The sequence below is a fragment of the Megalobrama amblycephala genome, linkage group LG1 (genome assembly GCF_018812025.1).
Source record: "Megalobrama amblycephala isolate DHTTF-2021 linkage group LG1, ASM1881202v1, whole genome shotgun sequence".
NCBI lineage: Eukaryota > Metazoa > Chordata > Actinopteri > Cypriniformes > Xenocyprididae > Megalobrama > Megalobrama amblycephala.
The window spans coordinates 8,222,944-8,247,690 of NC_063044.1; the positions used below are offsets into that span (position 1 = coordinate 8,222,944).

Genomic DNA, 24,747 nt, shown 5'->3' on the forward strand with positions numbered 1-24,747 from the left:
AGATCATTTTGACAGTGACTGTCATTTTTTATATCCCTACTTTCAAGTCTATAACATTTTCTGTTTATCATTCTGATCACACATAGCTAACGGTATTTAAATTTAGACCCTCAGTTCAATTTAGATAAAGCGTCAATCTTCAACTTCACATTTCCAGTTTGCATAAATACTTAAACTAATCCTGAATGTAATTCAAATCAACATCATAAATGACAGAAGTAGTCTTTAGCAGACAGAACTGATAACCGGTCTAATTAAGCTCATCTATATCATCTTTTTCATCAGATTCAGTCAGAATTATCAGCTTCTTTAAAGTTTTGTCATTTCATTTAACCCATCTGTAATGACACTCTTTCCAGAGGTTAGTGACACAATATACACACGGTAGGGACAGAATAGTACCTTGAACTAACAAATACAAAACAAAGTCCAATGAGCACACACTCACACACACACACACACACACACACACTAGACACACTCATACTAGACACACATGACTATTAACCGCTCATTTTCAAGGTTTGATTTTTGGTGTTAACTCTAAAAACATTTGTATGATGTTGTATTTTTCAGGTTTTATCTAGTTCTTTACATGGTCTCTTAACCATTTTTAAAGCATGTCTGATCATTATAAATTAGTTTTAAAAGAGTCAGCTGGGATTGTTTTGGTTGTGATATCATTACTTTATGTTTTGTTTAAGCTTTAGCAGATAACATCCCTGCTTCCACTAAGTCTCTCTCTCTCTCTCTCTCTCTCTCTCTCTCTCTCTCTCTCTCTCTTACAGCACAAATAATCTTTTCAATAGCCTCCTAAGACTGTAACTCAGACAGAATCTAATATTAAATTCATTACGATATAAAACCCTTAATGTTAAAATGTAAATGTTTAACTACCAAATAAAATCCATTACAACAATCTTGAAATATTTTATGCTAGGATCATTTTTAAGGTTACCTTTAGTTAAAATGTTGAAATCACTTAACATTTGTAATCCAGACTTTTCTTTAGGCATCACCATGTCTTGGAGTTATTCTATGTCATGGATTACCTCAATCCATTAGGTATTACCTCAAATCTGTGTTCAGGATTGATCATACGGAAGGTTTAATAGATGGAGCACATCAATTAAGTCCATTTCGATTTCTGACTATCGCTGCCTTAAATAAGTTGCAGTTTTTGTAAATATATAAAAACTATGCTTGTTGTTACGAGTAAGCAGAGGGCGACCGACTTAAGGGTAGATATTTACCCTGCATCCAATGTTTAAGGTCAGAACTGATGAGTTTGTGTCCGGGAAGGGCATTAAGTTGGCCAAAGTGACTCTTCTAAAGCGATACCGGGACCGCAGTGAACGAAATAGTTGAAAATATAAGGTAATCAGAATAATCAAAAATCTAAATTAAGGGATAACTAATGATTCATTTCTAATTGAAAGCACAACCTAAGAATAAGAATCATTTGAAATTGGAGTCAGATTAAACGAGTGAAATTAAGTGAACTTCACAGAGGCATACATGCATTAACCTTCGCCCAGGGCGTCGGATTCCGTTTTTGGGCTGATGGGGGGTTCCTTACACTCTGTCTGTGAAACCAGGACTGTTTGTCACCACAAAATGCCATTTTTACAGTCACTTGTTTTTCCTGAATGTGACGTTAATTCCTGTTCAAACAGTGTGTGGTAATAAATACATATGTATGAAAATTGAAGGAAGTTGTGAATTGTTCATTAAAACCATATTTACTGCAGCCCTTACATTGTCTCTGATTGAAATGAGTAGAAGTAGACATTTAACTGGCTTAGAATCTTGTTGTACATAAAGTAAGATTGATTTGATATTGTTTCATTTATTAATTCAATGTTAAATAGGTGATTTAATTAAGGTTGAAAAAACATTGATTTTACAACCATGTTGATCTATTTTTCATCATTGAAATAACATTATTTCAGGGTGCAAATCTGATGAAAAAAAAATCAACTAAAACTTCAACGTTGATTCAATGTTAATTTGGTTAATGCATTAACAATGATATAACATTGATTCAAAGTTGGTCTGCTATCTGGGACTGTTATGCTGCTGATACTATATTTCTCTATAGTATTATCAGCTATATAGTATCATCAATATTATCTTCCTCTATAACGCTCTATATTTCTTTGCGCCCTGACGAAACTTAACAATTCACAAAATTTCCTACTACTAAATTTATAAAAAGCAGAGATTTAATTTTTGGACCAAAACATTTTCATGTAACAACCTTACAATACTGTCTAACACTTGATGGCTGTCGTCAGTTAGGAACCTGGGTGTGCTCTTTGATACAAATCTTTCATTTGAAGGCCATGTTTCTAGCATCTGTAAAACCGCATTCTTCCATCTTAAAAATATATCTAAACTACGAAATATGCTCTCAATGAAAAATGCAGAACAGTTAGTTCATGACCTCAGGGCTAGATTACTGTAACGCTCTACTGGGTGGTTGTTCCTCCCGCTTGATAAATAAACTACAGCTCGTACAAAATGCAGCAGCTAGAGTTCTTACTAGAACTAGGAAGTATGACCATATTAGCCCAGTTCTGTCATCACTGCATTGGCTTCCTGTTAAACATCGTATAGATTTTAAAATCTTGTTAATTACTTACAAAGCACTAAATGGTTTAGCTCCCCAGTACCTAAGTGAGCTCTTAATGCATTATAGTCCTTCACGTTTATTGCGATCTCAGAATTCAGGCCAGCTGATAATACCTAGAATATCAAAATCAACCGCAGGCGGTAGATCCTTCTCCTATTTGGCACCTAAACTCTGGAACAATCTTCCTAGCATTGTTCGGGAAGCAGACACACTCTGTCAGTTTAAATCTAGACTAAAAACGCATCTCTTTAACCTGGCATGCACATAACACATTATCAATTTGTATTTTCAAATCCGTTAAAGGATTATTAGGCTGCATAGATTAGGTCAGCCGGAACCGGGAACACTTCCTATAACACCAGATGTACTTGTTACATCAGAAGAAGAATGGCATCTACGCTAATATTAGTCTCACTGTTTATCCCGAGGTTTACTGTAGTCAACCAGATCCGGGCTGTTTTCAGGTGAGATCGAGGACCTGCACCTTGACACGACCACAATGCAGCCCTGAAGTATCAGCAGAGATCGAGTCAACTAGATCATCCATTGTGAAGACATCATCGACAGGACAGCCAGTGCCACAGTTCCTCAACAAACCGTCCATACCGGCGTGATGAATCCGATCCTCAACTGGATGGAACTGGATTAAATACTTTAAATATTGCGATCCTATCGGACTTATGATAGGTACCTGAATCGTAACAAAGCACTATTCGCCAGAGGAGAACTGGCCGTCCAACTAAGCCTGGTTTCTTCCAAGGTTTTGTAGCGTCTGGATAGATCCAGCGTAGTCAATCAACTTTGGAATTTTCAGAACGCTGTTAGCCTGCTGAACTGTGTTGTAAATCTCGCACCGGCTCCGGCCGGGCTGCGAAAGATGAGCACCTTTGGCATGTTCATGGACCCTCTGAGGTAAAACAGAGGGCCCCATTTCCTAGCTCTTGGGACATCAAAGGGCCCCTTATGTGGACTAAGTGCCAGATCACATTCCAACACACACCACACACACACAGACACACAAACATGCATTGAAGACTGTATGTGTAAAATATAATTATGCCTAAATGTAACCGCCGTTGTATGTCAAATTGCATATAGTTACTCCCACTGCATAAGCTTAGCTTGGATTTTAAGTTTGCTGGTGTAATTTCTAATGATACTATTGTCTGTAAACCATAACTTCTTTTATATGCTTTTCTGATCTGTCGAGTTTGGTCTCGTTTTAAAGCTCTCGCTACCTCTCATTCACTGAGATATGTCACATAGCTGACAAATGCATTGTTCTATTTGTTTAATGGTACTGGGAAGAAAGTACTATCCGATCTGATACCCATAAATTATGCAAATTCAGCCAGGAGACAAGACGAAGAAAACTTTGCCCGCCAAACAGTGCTACGCATCTATTAGCCGTTCAAACCCAGGGGGTGTGTCAGCTTGGTTTTCCATAAAAGCACCAACACACAACTTTCGGTGTGTTCTCCCGATTGCCCTGAATCATCCCTCGCCCACTCACGCACGTCTCTCCCAGACGTCACGGCGACCGCGCTGCCATCGCGCTCATCTTTTGGGACCGCCATCTTCCAGCAAAACCAACTTTCAAGTCCTCAGTTCAAACCTTCCCGCGGAGATGGAAGAAGCCAACGAACTGCACCAGCGCTAAGCTGAAACTCGACACGCAAAACTGATGCAAGTAACCGTTTCTCTTTTATATAATGAAACTGATTTCTGTGCTGGCTTTCAAGGACTTTTAGTAGGTTTTTGCTACTTGCTTTCTCTCTTTCCCTTTCTTTACTTTCACTCTTGTATAAATGTGTATACTCTGTATTTAGACGTATAACCTCTGTAGTAGTAGTTTTCATATATTAAACACATTGTATCCATGCTCGATTGTTCTGCTGCTCATTCAACAAGAACCAGGTCACTTTAACGTTTGGATGCTAGAAGAGGAAGTCTTTCTCGTGGCCAGAGAAAAACCTTCGTTTTGATAATATTCTGTGAGGAGCTTAACGGTTTGCTGGGCAAACTGATAGTTTCTCTAAATAATTATTAAACCAGAACTAATCATATATGTAATTGATTATAATTCATTCTAATTAATTCACAATATATGTTTAATTCCCCCTTGGGTCGGTAAATGCATCATAATTAATCATAAAGCTTTATGATTATTATATATAATAACTGTATAATTCACTACAGTTTTTTCTCAATTTTAACACCTGTTTGTCACCTGATGTCACCTGATGTCACCTGTTGGAGTTTGAGTTCCTTGCCGCTGTCACCTTTGGCTTGCTTAGTTGGGGACACTTGACATTTGATATTCTGGCCACTCCAGTTATCTCTGTATGTATATTTTAGACAACAATAAAATTAACATATTAATACTCATGCATGTGGTTCAGGCAACACAGTCAATGATTATCTTCACTACATGTATATTTACAACCAAACAAACTATAAAACACCAGAATGGTATAAACCAGAACTATAAAACTTCCTCTTTTCATTTACATTTTAAAAATATTATTATTTTAGTGATAAATCACAGGACAGCGCTGACAACGAGTTTCTGCGTTCCTCAGTGTGTGCGATCTTCACGTTTTGCACAGCTACTGTTTGTTTGAGTGTTCATGCCACAATGCAGCTGCGCGAGCACGGTAGCTCGAAATAATAATGCACATCACAATCGTCTAATCAATTGTCTAAACTGGCGAACCGTAATACACATACAACTGACAAAGTTTAGTGAAGACCTGGTGAAGACGCAAGGATCACCATGTGTTGAACCGGTGTTCACCTCCGTGTTGCTTTGTTGACGGGGCGGAGTCACGTGGCTACATGTGGCTACACACACGGTATGTTTTTTTAAGGGGGAAATATTAACAGGATTAAAAAAACGAAATAACCGGAATGGGAAAATTACGTCGGTTAGAGGTTCTGCATTTCGGTTTCGATTACTTTTCAATTAATCGTCCAGCCCTAGCCTAAATATATAAAGTTATGAAACTTTACCCTCAGCCAAAACGATTTTCCAGGGAACAAATTATAGATTAATGAGACCAAAGATTGCCTGTTACATATACAAAAGATGAATTATATCTCATGTTTAACCACTACAGATTCATCAAAGTCAGCGGCAAACATCAGAAGGACTAGCCGAGGTAAGGCTGCTCTCGGCGGGGTACATGAGCGCTGAGTGCCCAGTGATCGTCTGGATCTCACAACTCCGACAACGTCAGATCAAATTTTCAAATAGGCACTTTCTTTATCAATAAACCACAGATTTGATCTTGGTGCTGTTGCTCTGTGTCTGCTGTTGAATTATCCAGGTTGTGGATGAGGAGCGACCCCTGATGTAATTGTGAAGCACTTACAGTGTACAGTAGTACATAGTAAAGTGCTATATAAATGCCTCATTCATTCATTAGTTATCCATTATTTAATATGCGTTCTTGTCTGTTCTTGTGAAACGTCATCAGTTGCTGCCCGAGTACTGATCCAATTCAAAGTTCACATCTAGCCAAGTACAGTTCAAATCCCCGAATGTGTTCTCGATCCGACTTTTATCGAGGATGCATCGAGAGGGGACTTGAGACAGCCAGGTATCCCAGAATGCCTCTCGCATCAACCAGCAACAGTTAAACTACATGTCTAGACATAATAACATGGGGGACATTGGGGGGGGTATTTTTCCCAAAGTGAGCCGTCAGCTCCAGTCCACTACAATTTGGAGTGGTTAAGGCCCGGGTATATGTCATTTCCCACGTTCTGCTCCATCTCGCGCACAGTTGAGTGTCCAAGCCTTTCAAAGATAATTCTTTGACCGTGAGTGCAGAAAGACAGCGCACCATCAAGCCCTGGCTATACTTCACTTTCCACGCCTGGACGTGTCTCGCGTGCAGTCGTGTCCGTGCATCCACCATTGCAACATAGTTCAGAAGATACACCAAGAGAACAGGAATTAAAAAACGATGGGGAAAGCATGCATCTGAGTTTATTTGTCTTGTTTTTGAATCGCTTTTTACACTCTTCTTTGACGACTGCACATTGTGCTCAGTACTCTGCGTATTGCCACCTAGTGGACTCTTCCGTCTTGCTTGCGCATGCGCTGTTGCATGTGCACCATCTGCGCGGTCTCAAAATTTGGGCCGCATGCGGGCGGGGTGTGCGGCTGGCCACAAGCCTGCCACATGACGAAAATTATGAACGTCAAATTCACAAACGCGAACGGCCGAAGTATACCCAGGGCTTCAGTGATCACAAAAATTCAGCTGCAGGCTGACTGTTCATAGAGCAAAGCTAGTCCACAGTCTAGTAAATGTTTCTTTGTTGTGCCGACTGAAAACACATGAGAAACATCATGTGACTGGAGAGACATTGCAGTACTGAATATTAAACAGTCCACGCATGTGGATTTGGATTAAACAGGTAATCGCTTTGATGCCGTGCCTGAACACCGTTTATCCCTTCACAATGGGGTATAGCGGATGGGCATACAGGGCTGTTAAATTATTGTTATTATTATGCTACTTTTATTATTAAATTAATATTGCAATTCATTTAACCGACTCACTGCAAGCATAATTAAAGATTAGTTAGATGGCATACTCTTCATTTAAAAAAACAACTTGTTTATCGTCCCGCCAGCGGACCACTGGGTCGTTAAAGGGTTAAACTTGTTTGCTTAAAATTTTTGTGAATAATTTGCTGATGCAGGTACAAAAAGATGTTTTCTAACTGCAAAAAAATTAAAATAAATAAAACTTGTTGCCCATGGCGCCAACTATAGCTGGAGAGAAGAGATTTGGCTGTGGCTAACTTACACAGAAGAGATTTTTTTGTTTAGCACATAAAAATTAACTACTTCATTTCAGACTGTGGTGATGTGGTTTCTCCACTGCATGGATCTTCATGTGCATCTTCAGGTGACTTTTAATAGTGAAACTTTTTCTACACTGATCACATGTGTGCAGCTTCTCTCTGCTGTGAATCCGCTTATGTGTTTTCAGATTTACTGACTGACTGAATCTCTTGTCACACTGTGAACACTTATAAGGTTTCTCTCCAGTGTGAATTCTCTCATGTGTTTTCAGATATGATGACTGATTGAATCTCTTGTCACAGTGTGAACACTTGTAAGGTTTTTCTCCAGTGTGAATTCTGTGGTGCTTTTTTAAATCGCTCCATGTAGTAAAAGTCTTCTCACACTCAAAGCACATGTACTCTCTCACACCAGTATGAATTTTCTCATGTTTTTGTAAACTACACAGCAGTGAAAAACTCTTTCCACACACAGAACATGAATGTGGCTTCTCCTTTGTATGAACTCTCAGGTGTCTCTTCAGGTCTGATGACCTAAGAAATGTTTTGTCACATTGATCACATGTGAAGGGCTTCTCTCCAGTGTGAACTCTCCTGTGTTCCTTAAGATGTCCTCTTTGTGTAAAGCTCTTCCCACACTGATCACATGTGAACGGCTTCTCTCCTGTATGAACTCTCATGTGAACATCAAGATTTTGTTTGGTTGAGAAACTCTTTCCACACTGAGTGCAGGTTGTAGATTTCTTGGCTCTTCTTTTCTTTAGAAATGTCTTTTTAGTCTTTAAGCGACTCAAAGGTTTTTCTCCAGGTTTGTCTTGATGTTCCTCCTCCACTTCTCTCAGTTCTTCATTCTTCTCCTTCACTTCCATCAGAAAAATTTAAAGAGAGAAATATGAAGTTAAAGGTCATGAAATTGAGACTTGTGATAGACAACTGCTACAAAACATTATGATCATTTTAATGCTTTTGCATAAATTAGTTGCATATGTCCCTGAAACTTTAACATTAATCTTCCAATCGTAAAGGACCAGCTGTCGTTCCAATGACAGAATCCAGTGGTCTGGGTGAAGGTATAATGTGTGTATGTCTTTTCAGCGCTCCTGTGAAATTCACTTAATTGTAGAATTTAGTTCCCTTTCAGTCGGTCACGTTCAACGTACGTCAGTAGTGACCAACAAATTGGGATATCGCTAGAGAGCCCTATCAGCTTCGAGTGAACTAAAACAGGCCAGTGGAATTGGCGTGCGATATTTACATAATGTGCACCACCTCCGACAGGTGTATATAAATAAGTCTTTTGTTTCGGAGCCAACCGGTTGGTGTCCAGCTGTACAGACTTCAAAGAGTGTTTTTCTAAACAAGCCTGTGAAGAGGATCAGCGCTTTCTGTTGGTGTTACGGCACAGCAGCGAGGTTGCGAGCTTAACGATTAGCCTGAGCTTTGAGCTCTCAACTGCTCTTTTTACAGCAATTTGTCCCATTTAAAGCGTGCTGTCTGTTGCGATTTGGGCCAGTTCCTACGTTGTGTTCGGGGAGTGGTGTACCCGAACACATCGTGACACTCCCTGCGTGCTTCAGCACGAGAGAGCTGTTCTTTCCCCTTCTAAAAGAGCTTCACAGACGAACCCTGTGTCTTTATCAAGATGTCATTTCGTCTGTGCGTTACTGGGTGCGGTCGTTCCCTGGTCCCTGCTGATGGGCACAATCGCTGCATCATGTGTTTGGGCATTCAGCACGCTCAAGCAGCTTTTGTGGATAGTTCATTTTCTCAATGCGGGAATATGACTATCGCAGTGCTGAGATCGAGACTCTCGTTCCTTGGTTCTCAGGGAGCGGGGGTCCCCTCCCCTATGCTCCGTGCGGCCGTTTTTTCCGGCTCCGGTCGGAATGACGGTTCAGCGGCGTATAGGCAAGGTGATCTGAGGATTACGGTTAGGGCTTCCCCGCCAAGCACCGCTCCGTGGGCCCCTGCCGCCTCATCAGCACTGCAACCCGTCATGCTGCCATCGGTTTCCGCTGGGCCCTCTACGGACTGTCCAGCCGTTACCTTTGGTGTACTTGCTGAGGATCAGATGTCGATCTCAGCATCGGAAGGTGAGCAGGAGTCCTCGGGAGATGAAGACTCGGCTGCGCTCCCTCCCTCTGGGACTGTAGCGTTGCCCGAGGCCGATCCCGAGTTGACGGCTGTGCTTTCCCGGGCAGTCGAGAGTGTTGGACTCGTGTGGAACCCTCCACCCTTTCCCGGGCCCTCTCGGCTTGATGATTGGTACCTCGGGGCGGGCCGCGCTGGTCAAACCCAGCGTCCCACCCCGATGCCTTTCTTCCCGGAGGTGCACGATGAGGTGACCAGATCTTGGCGGGCGCCGTATAGCGTTCGTGCGAGGTCTGGACCCTCGTCCGCCTTCACCTCCCTGGATGGCGGAGAGGCTAGGGGATACTCGAGGATCCCGCCAGTCGAGCGGTCCGTTGCGATGCAGCTGTGTCCAACTGCCACTGGCTGGCGTGGTGAACCGCGTCTCCCGTCCCGGGCCTGTAAATTCTCGTCAGGATTGACAGAGAAAGCTTACAGAGCCTGTGGACAAGCTGCCTCCGCCCTGTATGCCATGGCCCTTTTGCAGGTTTATCAGGCAAAAGCGCTTTTGGAAATGCCCCAGGGAGGGCTTGACCAACAGTTGCTTGGGGAGCTGCGTGCTGCCACCGACCTCACCCTCCGGGCGACTAAGGTGACAGCATGCTCTGTTGGTCATGTGATGTCTACCTTAGCAGTCCAGCAACGCCACCTCTGGCTGACCCTCGCGGACATGAGGGAAACCGACAAACATCGGTTCCTGGACTCCCCTGTGTCTCCGGTCGGCCTTTTCGGCGACGCGGTGGAGAGCTTCGCCCAACAGTTCTCCACCACACAGAAGCAGGCTGAGGCGATCAAACATGTCATGCCCCGGCGGTCCGCTGCTGCCTCCACCCTGCCGCCGGCAGCTCAGCCTCAGCCTGTTCGTCGCCGAGGGCGCCCGCCCGCATCATCCTCCACCTCTGCTAAGTTGGTAAAGCAGCAGCCAACACCAGCCAAACAGTAGGGTGCCGGTCGCGGACGTGGTGCCCAGCCCGTCTCAGCCAAGCCAGGTGGTAAGCGGTCGAGGAAGTCACGGGCCTGAGACGGGCGACCTAGAGGGGAAGGATCCTGCTCTTCGGGAGAGTTTTCCATCATCTCTCCCAACCCCGGAGGAGGGCCGGGGAGAATTTGTGTGTGTGTCTGTCAGTCCACCGCTGCTGGCTCTCCGGAGACCATCGGTACCCACTTCCTCACAAAAAGAGCAGTTTCCCCAACCTCCAGTTCACAAGAGGGCGCGTCTGTCAGCGTGCGAGGCCCCGCCTTGCCGCTCGCAGGCCCCTCTCACTTCGCCAGCAGGTGGCAGTGTGATGGTGCAAGCCGCGCTCCGTGCGCCGTCTCCCATACGCACTGCTGCCTCGCAGAGTCCGACCACACTCCGGGCCGCTCCCATGCCGTCCGAGTCGGGTCCCCGTACTCTGCCTCGCTGCCCCACCCCCGGTACGTCTGTGGTGCCTTTGGTCCCGCTGGCTCGGTGTCTGGAAGTGTGGATAGCGCTCCCCAGCCCATCCCGCTGGCTCATTCGCACCATCAGACTTGGCTATGCGATTCAGTTCACCCGGCGTCCCCCAGTTTTCAGGGCTGTCCACTTCACTCAGGTGTCGCTGGACAATGCACCTGTTCTCGGGGCGGAGATTGCAGTCCTCCTGGCGAAGGATGCAATCAAGCCAGTCCCTCCAGCCGATATGAAGTCGGGGTTTTACAGCCCCTACTTCATTGTACCAAAAAAGGGCGGTGGGCTACGGCCAATTCTGGATCTGCGCGTCTTGAACCGGTACCTTCACAAGCTGCCGTTCAAGATGCTCACGCAGAAGCGCATTTTCGAATGAGTCCGTCCCCAGGATTGGTTTGCAGCGATCGACCTGAAGGACGCGTATTTTCATGTCTTGATTCTGCCTCGTCACAGACCCTTCCTATGGTTTGCGTTCGAGGGTCGGGCATATCAGTACAAAGTCCTACCCTTCGGGCTGGCCCTGTCGCCCCGCGTCTTCACAAAGGTTGCGGAGGCGGCCATTGTTCCCCTCAAGGAACAGGGCATTCGCATCCTCAACTACCTCGACGACTGGTTGATCCTGGCCAGCTCGCGAGAGCAGTTGTGCGAACACAGGGACATGGTTTTAGCTCACCTCAGCCGGTTGGGTCTTCGGGTCAACTGGGACAAGAGCAAACTCACCCCCGGGCAGAGGATCTCTTATCTCGGTCTAGAGCTAGACTCAGTCGCCCGGACTGCGTGACTCACCGAGGAGCATGTCCAGTCGGTGTTGACCTGCCTGAGTACGCTCAAGCGCAGGACAGCGGCCCCACTGAAGGACTTTCAGAGGCTCCTGGGGCATATGGCATCTGCAGCCGCGGTCACGCCGCTCGGATTGCTCCATATGAGGCTGCTTCAACACTGGCTCCGCGGCCAGGTCCCGAGATGGGCGTGGCAGCGCGGTACGCTCCATGTCCCCGTGACACCGAGCTGCCGTCGCAGCCTCATCCGGTGGTCGGACCCCTCGTTCCTGCGGGCGGGAGTGCCCCTCAAACAGGTGTCCAGGCACGCTGTGGTCTCCACAGATGCCTCTGCCACCGGATGGGGGGCCACGTACAACGGGCATGCAGTGTCGGGTCTTTGGACGGGGCCTCAGCTGCATTGGCATATCGATTGCCTGGAGTTGCTGGCAGTACGTCTTGCACTGGGGCACTTCAAGGAGCTGCTGTCAGACAAGCACGTACTGCTCCGCTCAGACAGCACTGCGGCCGTTGCGTACATCAACCATCAGGGTGGTCTACGCTCCCGTCGCATGTCGCAACTTGCCCGCCATCTCTTGCTATGGAGTCAGAAGCATCTGAGGTCGCTTCGTGCCATTCATGTCCCAGGTGTGCTCAACCGTGCAGCCGACGAGCTCTCACGGCAGCCTCCACTTGCGGGCGAGTGGCGGCTCCATCCCCAGGCGGTCCAGCTGATCTGGCAGCTTTTCGGCGAGGCCCAGATAGATGTTTGCCTCCCCAGAAACTGCCCACTGCCAGTGGTTCTATTCCCTGACCGGCGGCACGCTCGGCACGGATGCCCTGGCACACAGCTGGCCCTGGGGCCTACGCAAATATGTGTTTCCCCCAGTGAGCCTTCTCGCACAGCTCCTGTGCAAGGTCAGGGAGGACGAGGAGCAGGTCTTGTTAGTGGCTCCATACTGGCCCACTCGGACCTGGTTTTCGGACTTGATGCTCCTCACGACAGCCCCTCCCTGGCCGATTCCTCTGAGGAAGGACCTCCTGACTCAGAGACGGGGCACCCTATGGCACCCGCGTCCCGACCTGTGGAACCTCCATGTGTGGTCCCTGGATGGGATGCGGAGGTTCTGAGTGATCTCCCGCAAGCGGTCGTAGACACCATCACTTCCGCTAGAGCTCCTTCCACGAGGAGCCTCTATGCGTTGAAGTGGAACCTATTCGTTGAATGGTGCTCCTCTCGCCGAGAGGACCCCCGATCATGCTCGGTCAGATCTGTGCTTTCCTTCCTGCAAGAGGGCTTGGAGCGAAGGCTGTCTCCCTCCACCCTCAAGGTGTATGTTGCCGCTATCGCCGCACATCACCATGCAGTGGATGGTAAGTCCCTGGGGAAACACAATCTGATTCCTGAGGGGGGCGAGAAGACTAAATCCTCCTCGCCCTTCCTCCATACCCTCTTGGGATCTGACCCTGGTTCTTACATCTCTCCGGGGTCATCCCTTCGAACCTTTGCAATCAGTCGAGTTAAAAGCACTGTCTCTCAAGACCGTCCTCCTGGTTGCATTGGCTTCGCTTAAGAGGGTAGGGGATCTGCACGCATTTTCGGTCGACGAATCGTGCCTAGAGTTCGGGCCCGGTGACTCTCACGTCATCCTGAGACCCCGGCCCGGATATGTGCCCAAGGTTCCTACCACTCCCTTCAGAGATCAGGTAGTGAACCTGCAAGCGCTGCCTTCGGAGGAGACAAACCCAGCCCTAGCGACAACTAACACGTTCGCTAGATTCTATAGCCTACGTGTAGAGCCGGTATCTTCCCGTGTACTCGCTTCCACTAGCCGGTAGACGCGTTGAACCCGCTCTAAGTGTCGGCTTGCAATGCCACTCCCGCCCCTGGGCCGGATACGTGCATCTTTGACTCCAGTCGCGTTCCCAGCTTGGCAAACCCTGTCGAGTTCCTCCGCCTCCCCCTTCGGCTCGGACATTGCGGAGTGTCTGATGCCAGGCCATCATCCGTCTCTGACGTTGTCTGTTGGCTGGGTTCCATATGCTGTGACTCCTCTACGTGAAGCGGTCCCATATGTGTAATTGTCCACGGTCAAACTCCCTACGGTGAGCCCGTGTCTTTCCCTTAGCAGAGCCAGCTCTGCTGTCACCTGTCAGATGAGTCTCCCCCTACCCAGGTGGAGCCATCCCAGGGACTCCATATGCGTACTGCCCCCCGGCCTCTGCAGCGTCCCTTTCGGGTTCGCTTCCCCAGTGTAGTCTAGTTTACTTAGTGGGTATTTGGTTAGACATCAGTAAACTCTCTCGGCGTAAAGCTTGCCCCCTTCACCGTCCCAGTTGGTGCGACGGGTGGCTAAAGCTTGCGCTGGGCACTGGAAGGGGTTTCGTAACTGTGGCCACAGTTTCTGTACCCTCGCTGCTGCGCGGACACCAGTTGTCTCCTCAGCGAAAAACAGAGTGCGATTGCATCTGCTTCCTATTTCTATACACCTGTCAGAGGCAGTGCGCATTATGCAAATATCGCACGCCAATTTCTTCAGCCTGTTTTAGTTCACTCGAAGCTAATAGGGCTCTCTAGCGATATCCCAATTCGTCGGTCACTACTGATGTACGTCTCCGTTCCCTCCTTCAGGGAACGAGGGTTACACATGTAACCGAGACGTCTCAATTTTACTTTAGCTGCTCATTTAATCTGACTCCAATTTCAAATGTTTTCACATCAAGATTTACTGAATTAAGACAATCAGCACTGAATGGACATCTTCTGGCTACAGAATTTCCCAAATAGCTGCTCTGTCACCTTCCCTTAAATAATTCTTGATAATTTATAAATAATATTAAGAAAATAAAGAACACATTGCTCTGAAATATTTTGAGTAATATATTTGATCAATGACAAAATTATCTAATGTGATATTAACAGCCATATTTTTACATTTGATATTTAATAAATTTTCCTAAAAACTGTGTAATTATTAAGGGCCGTTCACAGAGACTTCTCCTTCTACTGACTTCCTTTCATACACATGTGAATGTGGGACACCAGAAACACAAGATCAAGTAAATTTTGCAGTAAAGTGGAGTAGATTGTATATTTTAAAATTTTGGAGTGATTATTATTTGTTATTTATGTTTTTATATCACGTCATATCTTGACGTTGCTGTGTCTGTAGAAAGTTCACATGCTCAAAGTCTAGACTGACTGCATCTTTAAATGTGTTATTATCAGTGTCCTACATGATTCACTCAACCCTGTTACTTCTGACATGACTTTCCTCCTTTCAAAACCAGAGGATTTCTTAAAACTGTGACACCAGGAAGTGACATCATCTGGGCTCTTTTCTACAGCATGATGGGAGGACAAGAAAATAATCCCAATCCATTGTCTCAGTTTTTACACAAATGAATGACTGCATTCATCAACCCTGTTATCAAAGTTACTGTAAGAAGAGATTTTGCTCAAATTACACTCACAACCCTGTCAGCCATTCTGGAAAGTTCATTCACTTCATACATTTTGGTGTTACAGTTTATTCCTAAAATTAGCAATGTTGAAAACTGTATTGAAAATGCCTAAATTCTGGAAACAATTTTGCAAACTGTGAAGCAGATATTGAAATAAATGTAAAATAAATATTTAGTTTGATCTGATGTTGACAATCAGTATGAAAGTTTCTCAAACTTCCCTTTACTGATCTAGAAAAGAACATTATGTATAATTTCATAGTTTAACTGCATATCTAAATATGCAGAAGTGTTTGAATCTTTCTAACATGTTGTCATTAAAAGTTCAGTATGTATTTGATAGTTTGATGATAAACACCAACCTCTTTGTTCTTCAGAGTGTTTTATTCTGCAGGGTTCTGGATCACTCATCTTCTCACTGTCCTCTTTAATGGTTTCAGCTCCTGATGCTCGTCTGATGGGAATATCCCAGTATTTATTGATGAACTGTTGTGGGAGGGGCTTTACTGATGATGTGACTGCTGTGGGAGGAGCTTCATTGATTATGTGACTGCTGTGGGAGGAGCTTCACTGATAGTGACCTGTAGTGGGCGGATCTTCACTGACTGAACCAGAGATTGGTTGGAGGAGATGATCGGCCCAAATCTAAAATATCAGTTACTGTGTTTGTTTTTATAGGGTTAAAGTCCAGAGATCAAACTGTAGTGTCTGCATCAAATTTAAATCGAAAACCCATTAAATGCAAGTGTCTATTTTAAAGTTTCAAATTACTTTTGTGAAAACCAAATGTTTTAATGTTCCATCATCATTTAGTGTAACAGATATATTTATGTAAAAATGAAACTTTTTTTTTTTTGACTAGAACTTAATAAAGTATATAAAAGAGTAAGAGATCATACTAAATTTCATTATATTTTAAATGATTAAAAAACTTCTTGGTGACAAATAGGTGAAAGCTAGTGGGACGAAGGATAGTGGCAACGTATAAAGATTTAAAATGACTATTAAAGAGTATTTTGGGCTTCACTGTGATCCTTCAATACAGTGTTTGAATGTTGTCAAATGATTCTTGTTCTAAATATGCCTGACAAGTTTTTTTCTTTCTTTTTTTTTTCTATATTAACCCCTTTTGTATTTCACTCTTAAACTAATTGCATTAATCATTTATATCCATCTATCGTAAAGCAAATGAGGCTAATTTAGAACTTTTTGTTTCTCATTCTAACTTTATTTTGTTTCTTCATTAAAATAATAACAGATGTCTAGAAAAGTAGTAAAGAACTGTAAGAAAAACATTTATGGCATGAAGACAGAAATAAACATATCTGTAGTCAACAAATCCCCTCAGTCTGTTGACAGCAATGAAATGAGCTTTAAGTGTCAATTTACAGCAGATCTGAAGACATCAGCATAATAAATGAGCTGAAAACAGGAACTATTGACATGAAATAATGAGTGTTTTCAGCAGTTTCTCTGTTAATATTGATGATCCTCAGACTATCAACACTCATTCAACAAGACACATCACATCATCTCACTTTATTCTGAGTGTTTGCTGTTAGAAAGTGATTATTTTAATCAGCATATACATTATTTGCATTGTGGTTGATCTGACTGTGCATTATTGTGACCGCACAATAATTACGATTTGTACAATAATAATAATAATTTATGAGTGTAATGTAATGAGTGGATTGTGTAATATTGTGAATTGTGCAATGTGAGTAATGTGCAATGTGAGGTGTGTGCAATAATGTGGATCGTGCAGTGGCCCTTTGTGACCCCAGCTCCCGGGACAACGGATCGAAATTAGCCTTCGACTACAATCCGGTGTGTTTACATTCATGTACAATCATGTCTGTCCATTAACACACACTGCCCCTATCAAATAATAAATAAATAAACATCAGTCAAATATATGAGAAAAGACTATAAAACTGCTCTATTGAAAGACAATACTGTTATTTCTGACGATAAAACATATAGCCTCACAGGCGTTTGTAACAATAAAACTTATTTTATTGGATTAACACAGTTAAAACAAACACTAATGACACTAATTTAACATTGGAGATGCTGTTACACGTCTTCTTTTCTCAGAGATGGTCCCAGTGTGAAAGCATCTTTGGAGATACCAACATGTGCTCTACAGGTGAGCCCTGATACAAAACACCAAAAACAATTCTGAGGAGTTTAAATGTGGGATGTCTAAGTTCAAAATGAACAAAGCTCATATTAATGTACAGATTATACAACATAAATATTACAAAACACACAGAAATGTCATATATATTGTCAGTCGTTGTGTCTTTTAATCATTCAGCTTTAACCCTGTGATTATTCAGGTAGGCTCAGGATAGTCAGATCTACCTCAATCATAAAGTTCTCACCCGCCGCAGCTGAAGATCTTCAGGAATGATGGAGAAGACTCTCTTGAGCTTCTGTTCTGAGGCTAAAGTCTCACGGGAGTCTCACAGGAGGCAGTCATAACAATAAAAACACTTTTTTTATTGGTTACGATACAAAGCAGATAAAACTTAAATCAGCTTAAGCTAAAAAGCTCTATAATCTTCACTTAATGCAGTTCATCTGAGGAAACCTTACACTTCTCAGACTCCCATTCTGGTTTATATTTCTGAAAACTCATTTTAGTGTATTTCATTTACAATGAGTTCACACTTTAATTCATCCTCTCTAATCTACATGTAGCCTATACTGGTGATTATACTGGATTTAATACAGATCACTGCTTTGATATCTTAAATATGAGATGTTTCTGTATTATGACGATAACCTTACTTTGTGCTGCTCTTTATTTGAAAGGTTTTGTGATCATTGTCTCTTCTGATCTAATTTCACTACTGCAATCAATGGACTTATTATTAGAAAATCTAACTTTGAGTTCATATCTCTGTAGTTACTCATCTTTAGTGGTTGGTGATGGTGAGTTTGTGTTGATTTTTGTATTATTAATGTCATATTGTGAGAAATAACAGTATTGTATTTCAATAGAGCAGTTTATAGGATTTTCTCATATATCCTGACTCCAATAATCAGTTTCTAACAGCAAACACTCAGAATAAAGTATTGATGATCCTCAGACTATCAAAACTCATTCAACAAGACATTCAGATCATCAGCAGATCATCTCACACTCTTTATTTCATGTCAATAGTTCCTGTTTTCACCTCATTTATTATGCTGATGTCTTCAGATCTGCTGTAAATTGACACTTAAAGCTCATTTCATTGCTGTCAACAGACTGAGGGGATTTGATGATGTTTATGTCTGCTTATTTCAGTCTTTGTGCTTTCAACTGTTTATCTTACAGTTCTTTACTACTTTTCTAGACAACTGTCATTATTTTAATGAAGAAACAGAATAAAGTTAGAATTAGAAACAAAATGTTCTGAATTAGCATTTGCATCTATCATATTATATCCATCTATCATAAAGCATGTTGCTTTATGATAGATGGATATAAATGCTTAATGCAATTAGTTTAAGGGTGAAATACAAAAAGGGGTTAATATAGCAAAAGAAAGAAAAAAAGAAAAAAACAACAACTTGTCATGCATATTTACAAAGAGAATCATTTGACAACATTCAAACACTGTATTGAAGGATCACAGTGAAGCTCAAAATACTCTTTAATTGTCATTTTAAATCTTTATTCTTTGCCACTTTCCTTCAAACCACTAGCTTTCACCTATTTGTCACCAAGAAGTTTTTAATCATTTAAAATATAATTAAATTAAGTATGATCTCTTAATCTTTTATATACTTTATTAAGTGCTGGTCAAAATAAATGTTGTTTCATTTTTACATAAATATATCTGTTACACTAAATGATGATGGGACATTTAAAACATTTGGTTTTCACAAAATCATTTTGAAACATTAAAATAGACACTTGCATTTAATGGGTTTTCTATTTAAATTTGATGGAGATACTAAAATTTGATTAACCCTATAAAAACAAACACAGTAACTTATTAACACAGTAAATATTTTTGATATGGGCAGATCATCTCCTCCAACCAATCTGTGGTTCAGTCAGTGAAGATCCGCCCACTACAGGTCACTATCAGTGAAGCTCCTCCCACAGCAGTTGATCAATAAACGCTGGGATATTCCCATCAGATGAGCATCAGGAAGAGCTGAAAACTGCAAAGTCTGAGTTTATTAAAGAGGACAGTGAGAAAACGAGTGATCCAGAACCCTGCAGAATGAAACACACTGAAGATACTGAAGAACAAAGAGGTTGGTGTTTATTCTTCATTCATGCATGATGCTGAACAACATTAATGTTCTTGTACATTTAGATAAACTATCAAATACATACTGAACTTTTAACGACAACATTCATGTTAGAAAGATTCAAACACTTCTGCATATTTAGATATTCATGTGTGTAAAAACTGAGACAACGGATTGAGATTATTTTCTTGTCCTCCCATCATGCTGTAGAAAGAGCCCAGATGATGTCACTTCCTGGTGTCACAGTTTTAAGAAATCCTCTGGTTTTGAAAGGAGGAAAATCATGTCAGAAGTAACAGGGTTGAGTGAATCATGTAGGACACTGATAATAACACATTTAAAGATGCAGTCAGTCTAGACTTTGAGCATGAGAACTTACTACAGACACGGTAACCATCAATATATGACGTGATATATTTTTAAAAACATAAATAACAGATAATAATCACTCATGTGTGATCAATGTGACAAAACATTTCTCTGGGGATCAAACCTGAAGAAACACCTGAGAGTTCATACAAAGGAGAAGCCACATTCATGTTCTGTGTGTGGAAAGAGTTTTTCACAGCTGCAATATTTACATGCACATGAGAAAATACATACTGGTGTGAGAGAGTACATGTGCTTTGAGTGTGAGAAGACTTTTACTACAGCAAACCATTTAAAAGTGCACCAGAGAATTCACACTGGAGAAAAACCTTTCAAGTGTTCACACTGTGACAACAGATTCAGTCAATCAGAACATCTGAAAACACATGAGAGGATCCACACTGGAGAAAACCCTTACAAGTGTTCACACTGTAACAAGAGATTCAATAGGTCAGGAACACTGAAAACACATGAGAGGATCCACAGCAGAGAGAAGCCGCACACGTGTGATCAGTGTGGAAAGAGTTTCTCTATTAAAAGTCACCTGAAGATACACATGAAGATCCATGCAGTGGAGAAACCACATCACCACAGTCTGAAGTGAAGTAGTTCATTTTTATGTGCTGAACAAAAAATCTCTTTTGTGTAAGTTAGCCACAGCCAAATCTCTCCTCTCCAGCTATAGTTGGCGCCATGGGCTACAAGTTTTATTTATTTATTATTATTTTTTTGCAGTTACAAAATGTCTTTTTGTACCTGCATCAGCAAATTATTCACAAAAATTTTAAGCAAACAAGTTTAACCCTTTAACGACCCAGTGGTCCGCTGGCGGGATGATAGAATGTTATAAGTGTGACCGTATGAATGAGGTAAGGCTGGTGATTGATGCTCATAAACACCAATCAGCAGTGAGTGGGCACTATTTCAGGGCTGGTTGGTTTCAGCCTGGGATGCGTCACGTCCGGATCCTCCCCTTTTTCTGTTTGTTTCAGCGGTTTCAGGTATGTGCTGTTAGCACATAGCATTTTGCTAACTTTTGTTATTATTGCTCGTTGCACTAATATCTTGCTTGTTGTACACCAGCCTGTCTTTTCATCGGTTTGTGTGTTTCTCCGTCGGATGCTATTTTGGATGTGATTACTGCCCTCCTTTCAGGTATGAGGAAGTTTTATTGTAAGCCAGGTCTCGTTTCACTGAGGGGTGGGTGGTTTGAGTAATGTGCAGTCCCTGTACTTCAGTTTACCAGCGGATTATTTGAAGGCTGCGTATCCTGAGAGGTGAACTGATTGTAAAACTCGTCTATCCGCATTTGGATTCTCCCTTTCGTCCTGGGCGATTATTATTGCAGCTCGGCTCTTCCTCCACTGCGCGCCGTATAACAATATCGGATTACAACTATTTAAAGGGACTTCTGCTGCTGCTGTTTGCTTTCTGTGATTTGTTCTAATTTACACTTACTAGTTTACTTTGGGGTGGAGGGACGTGCATTTATTGGGGCGATTTGAATCCTGTTTCCCTTAAACTTCGTTAAAAGTTTTTCATTGTTTATTTTTTATCTTTTTTTTCCCATGCAGAGTTGTATTTTGTGAATTGTACTGTGCTGTGGTGATTGTTGCCCATCGTGTTATGGTGGAATTGTGACTTCAATTTGCATTTCATTAATTTGTTTTTGAGATTTACTTATTTTGTTCTTGATTTCTTTCAGGAGCTGGGGTCCCACGGGTGAAAGATCTTTGGTGGTGGTGCTGCTTCAGCGTTTGCCGTGTGACACTTTTGAAGTGTACGAGTGTGTGATCTGAGTTCACAGTGGGGTGTGTGTGGAAGTGTGCTTTTGGATAACTAGCGCTGGTGATCACTCCGGTGGGTAACCCCAGCCCTGTAATTAATTATATTATGTTTTGTTTATTTGAAAGTTGTGTAATTGGTTTTGTTTAATTTTTTTTTTTTTTTTTTCTTGTTTCATCTGTCACTGGATCTTTTTACAGTGAGGATATTTTCTTTTTGTTTCTTTGTAATTCTGTATAATTTGAGTTTGATTTCTGTGTTTTTTGAGTTCTGTCTTTTTGTCTTGTGGTATTGGTTTTGTGGATATTTGTTTCTTCGAGTTGTCACTGGAGAGAAAGCTGCCATGAATGGCACCATATCATTGTGGCTATTTTAAGTGATTTTTCTATCATGAATTCAAGTTGTGAATAAATTTTGTACCTTTTTTTTTATTTTTATTTTTTTATATGATGCCCACGTTTCCTGCCTACCTTTCTTTTTAAGAGAATCAAACCTGTGTGACCTAATATTAAACTTTGGGGTTATTTCTATTTCCTGGGTGAAACCCTACCAGGTGGCGTAGTCGAATTTTCTACAAGTAGATAAACTTGGGCTTGTGTGTGTTAACCTGGCTGCCAACCCCCTGAATTTTTGTGATCACTGAAGCCCCGGGTATACTTTGGCCGTCTGCATTTGTGAATTTGATGATCATAATTTTCGTCATGCGGCAGGCTTGTGGCCTATCCGCATGCAGCCCAAATTTCGAGACTGCGCAGATGGTGCACATGCAACAGCGCATGCGCAAGCAAGACGGAAGAGCCCACTAGGTGGCAATACACACAGTACTGAGCACAATGTGCAGTCGTCAAAGAAGAGTGTAAAAAGCAATTCAAAAACAAGACGAATAAACTCAGAGGCATGTTTTCCCTATCGTTTTTTTAATTCCTGTTCTCTTGGTGTATCTTCTGAACTATGTTGCAATGGTGGATGCACGGACACGACTGCACGCGAGACACGTCCAGGCGCGGAAAGTGAAGTATAGCCGGGGCTTGATGGTGCGCTGTCTTTCCGCACTCACGGGCAAAGAATTATCTTTGAAAGGCTTGCACACTCAACTGTGCACGAGATGGAGCAGAACGTGGGAAATGACATATACCCGGGCCTTAACCACTCCAAATTGTAGTGGACTGGAGCGGACGGCTCACTTTGGGAAAAATACCCCCCCAATGTCCCCCATGTTATTATGTCTTGACATGTAGTTTAACTGTTGCTGGTTGATCTGAGAGGCATTCTGGGATACCTGGCTGTCTCAAGTCCCCTCTCGATGCATCTTCGATAAAAGTCGGATCAAGAACACATTCAGGGATTTGAACTGTACTTGGCTAGATGTGAACTTTGAATTGGATCAGTACTCGGGCAGCAACTGATGACGTTTCACAAGAACAAACAAGAACGCATATCAAAACTAATGAATGAATGAGGCATTTATATAGCACTTTACTATGTACTACTGTACACCGTAAGTGCTTCACAATCACATCAGGGGTCGTTCCTCATCCACAACTAGGTTAATTCAACAGCAGACACAGAGCAACAGCACCAAGATCAAATCTGTGGTTTATTGATAAAGAAAGTGCCTATTTGAAAGTTTGATCTGACGTTGTTGGAGTTGTGAGATCCAGACGATCACTGGGCGTTCAGCGCTCATGTACCCCGCCGAGAGCAGCCTTACCTCGGCTAGTCCTTCTGATGTTTGCCGCTGACTCTGATGACTTTGTAGTGGTTAAACATGAGATATAATTCATCTTTTGTAACAGGCAATCTTTGGTCTCATTAAGCTATAATTTGTTCCCTGGAAAATTGTTTTGGCTGAGGGTAAAGTTTCATAACTTTATATATTTAGGCTATTTAACTTTACCGTTGTAGTCTATTAGCTCGCTGACTTTGAACGTTTGACTGAACTGTTTGCTTTAATTTTTATTGTAGCTTCTTATACATGTAAATGTACCTTTTGCTTACATTTTTATAATGGCTGTTATTGATCATTAAAACTGACATATAACAAAATGAGACAGAGTTGTGTTTTATGATTGCAAACTATATGCACATATTGACTGAACCACATATGTTTATTATTTTTAAAATGTAAATGAAAAGAGGAAGTTTTATAGTTCTGGTTTATACCATTCTGGTGTTTTATAGTTTGTTTGGTTGTAAATTTACATGCAGTAAGGATAATCATTGACTGTGTTGCCTGAACAACATGCATGGGTATTAATATGTTAATTTTATTGTTGCCTAAAATATACATACAGAGATAACTGTAGTGGCCAGAATATCAAATGTCAAGTGTCCCCAACTAAGCAAGCCAAAGGCGACACCTGCAAGGAACTCAAACTCCATCAGGTGGCAAACAGGTGTTAAAATGGAGAAAAAAACCTTGGCAGAAACCAGGCTTAGTCGGGGGGCCAGTTCTCCTCTGGCGATCGTAACTTTGTTACGATTCAGGTAACTATCATAAGTCCAATAGGATCGCAGCAATCAAAGTATTTATTTCAGTTCCATCCAGTTGAGGATCGTATTCATCACGCCGGTATGGACGGTTTGTTGAGGAACTGTGCTACTGGCTGTCGTGTCGATGAGGCCTTCACAATGGATGATCTAGTTGACCCAATCTCTGCTGATACTTCAGGGCTGCATTGTGGTCATGTTAAGGTGCAGGTCCTCGATTGCCTATGAAATCTGCAGATTCTTATTCTTGGCTACTGTTAGAGCCCATCCACTTTAAGGTTCACTGTCTTATGCGTGCTAAGACATATCAAAAACCATATCACAGTTAAAGTCACAGATCACATTTTCCCCATTCTGATAATGGATGTGCTTTTGACCTGTATCTGTATTATTTTATGCAGGGTGCAGTTGCCATGTGATTGGCTGATTGTATGACTCTATGAAGGACATGGTGTACAGTTCCTATTAAAGTGGACAGTGAGTGTATATTCTCCAACTATGGTACTTTTTGGACCTGGACATTTTCAGAAAATGAAACATTTTTTAATTAAAATATTACTGGCATAATTTGTTTCCCCAGTATGCCTAGATACCTGCCCTGAAGT

General features: G+C 42.5%; 2 protein-coding genes across 2 annotated transcripts in view; one reads left to right on the forward strand and one right to left on the reverse strand.

The window, feature by feature from the left end:
• Positions 1-5,626: 5,626 nt before the first annotated feature.
• LOC125242987 (gastrula zinc finger protein XlCGF26.1-like) overlaps positions 5,627-24,747 on the reverse strand; it is a 204,154-nt gene continuing 185,033 nt past the window's right edge. The window contains exon 2 of the mRNA XM_048152162.1: positions 5,627-8,195. Coding sequence (XP_048008119.1) covers positions 7,501-8,195 — 695 coding nt within the window. The 3' untranslated portion in view covers positions 5,627-7,500. The remainder of the gene's footprint in view (positions 8,196-24,747) is intronic.
• LOC125249142 (gastrula zinc finger protein XlCGF57.1-like) overlaps positions 9,528-24,747 on the forward strand; it is a 31,848-nt gene continuing 16,628 nt past the window's right edge. The window contains exons 1-3 of the mRNA XM_048161356.1: positions 9,528-9,916; positions 17,339-17,390; positions 20,067-20,423. Coding sequence (XP_048017313.1) covers positions 9,528-9,916; positions 17,339-17,390; positions 20,067-20,423 — 798 coding nt within the window. The remainder of the gene's footprint in view (positions 9,917-17,338; positions 17,391-20,066; positions 20,424-24,747) is intronic.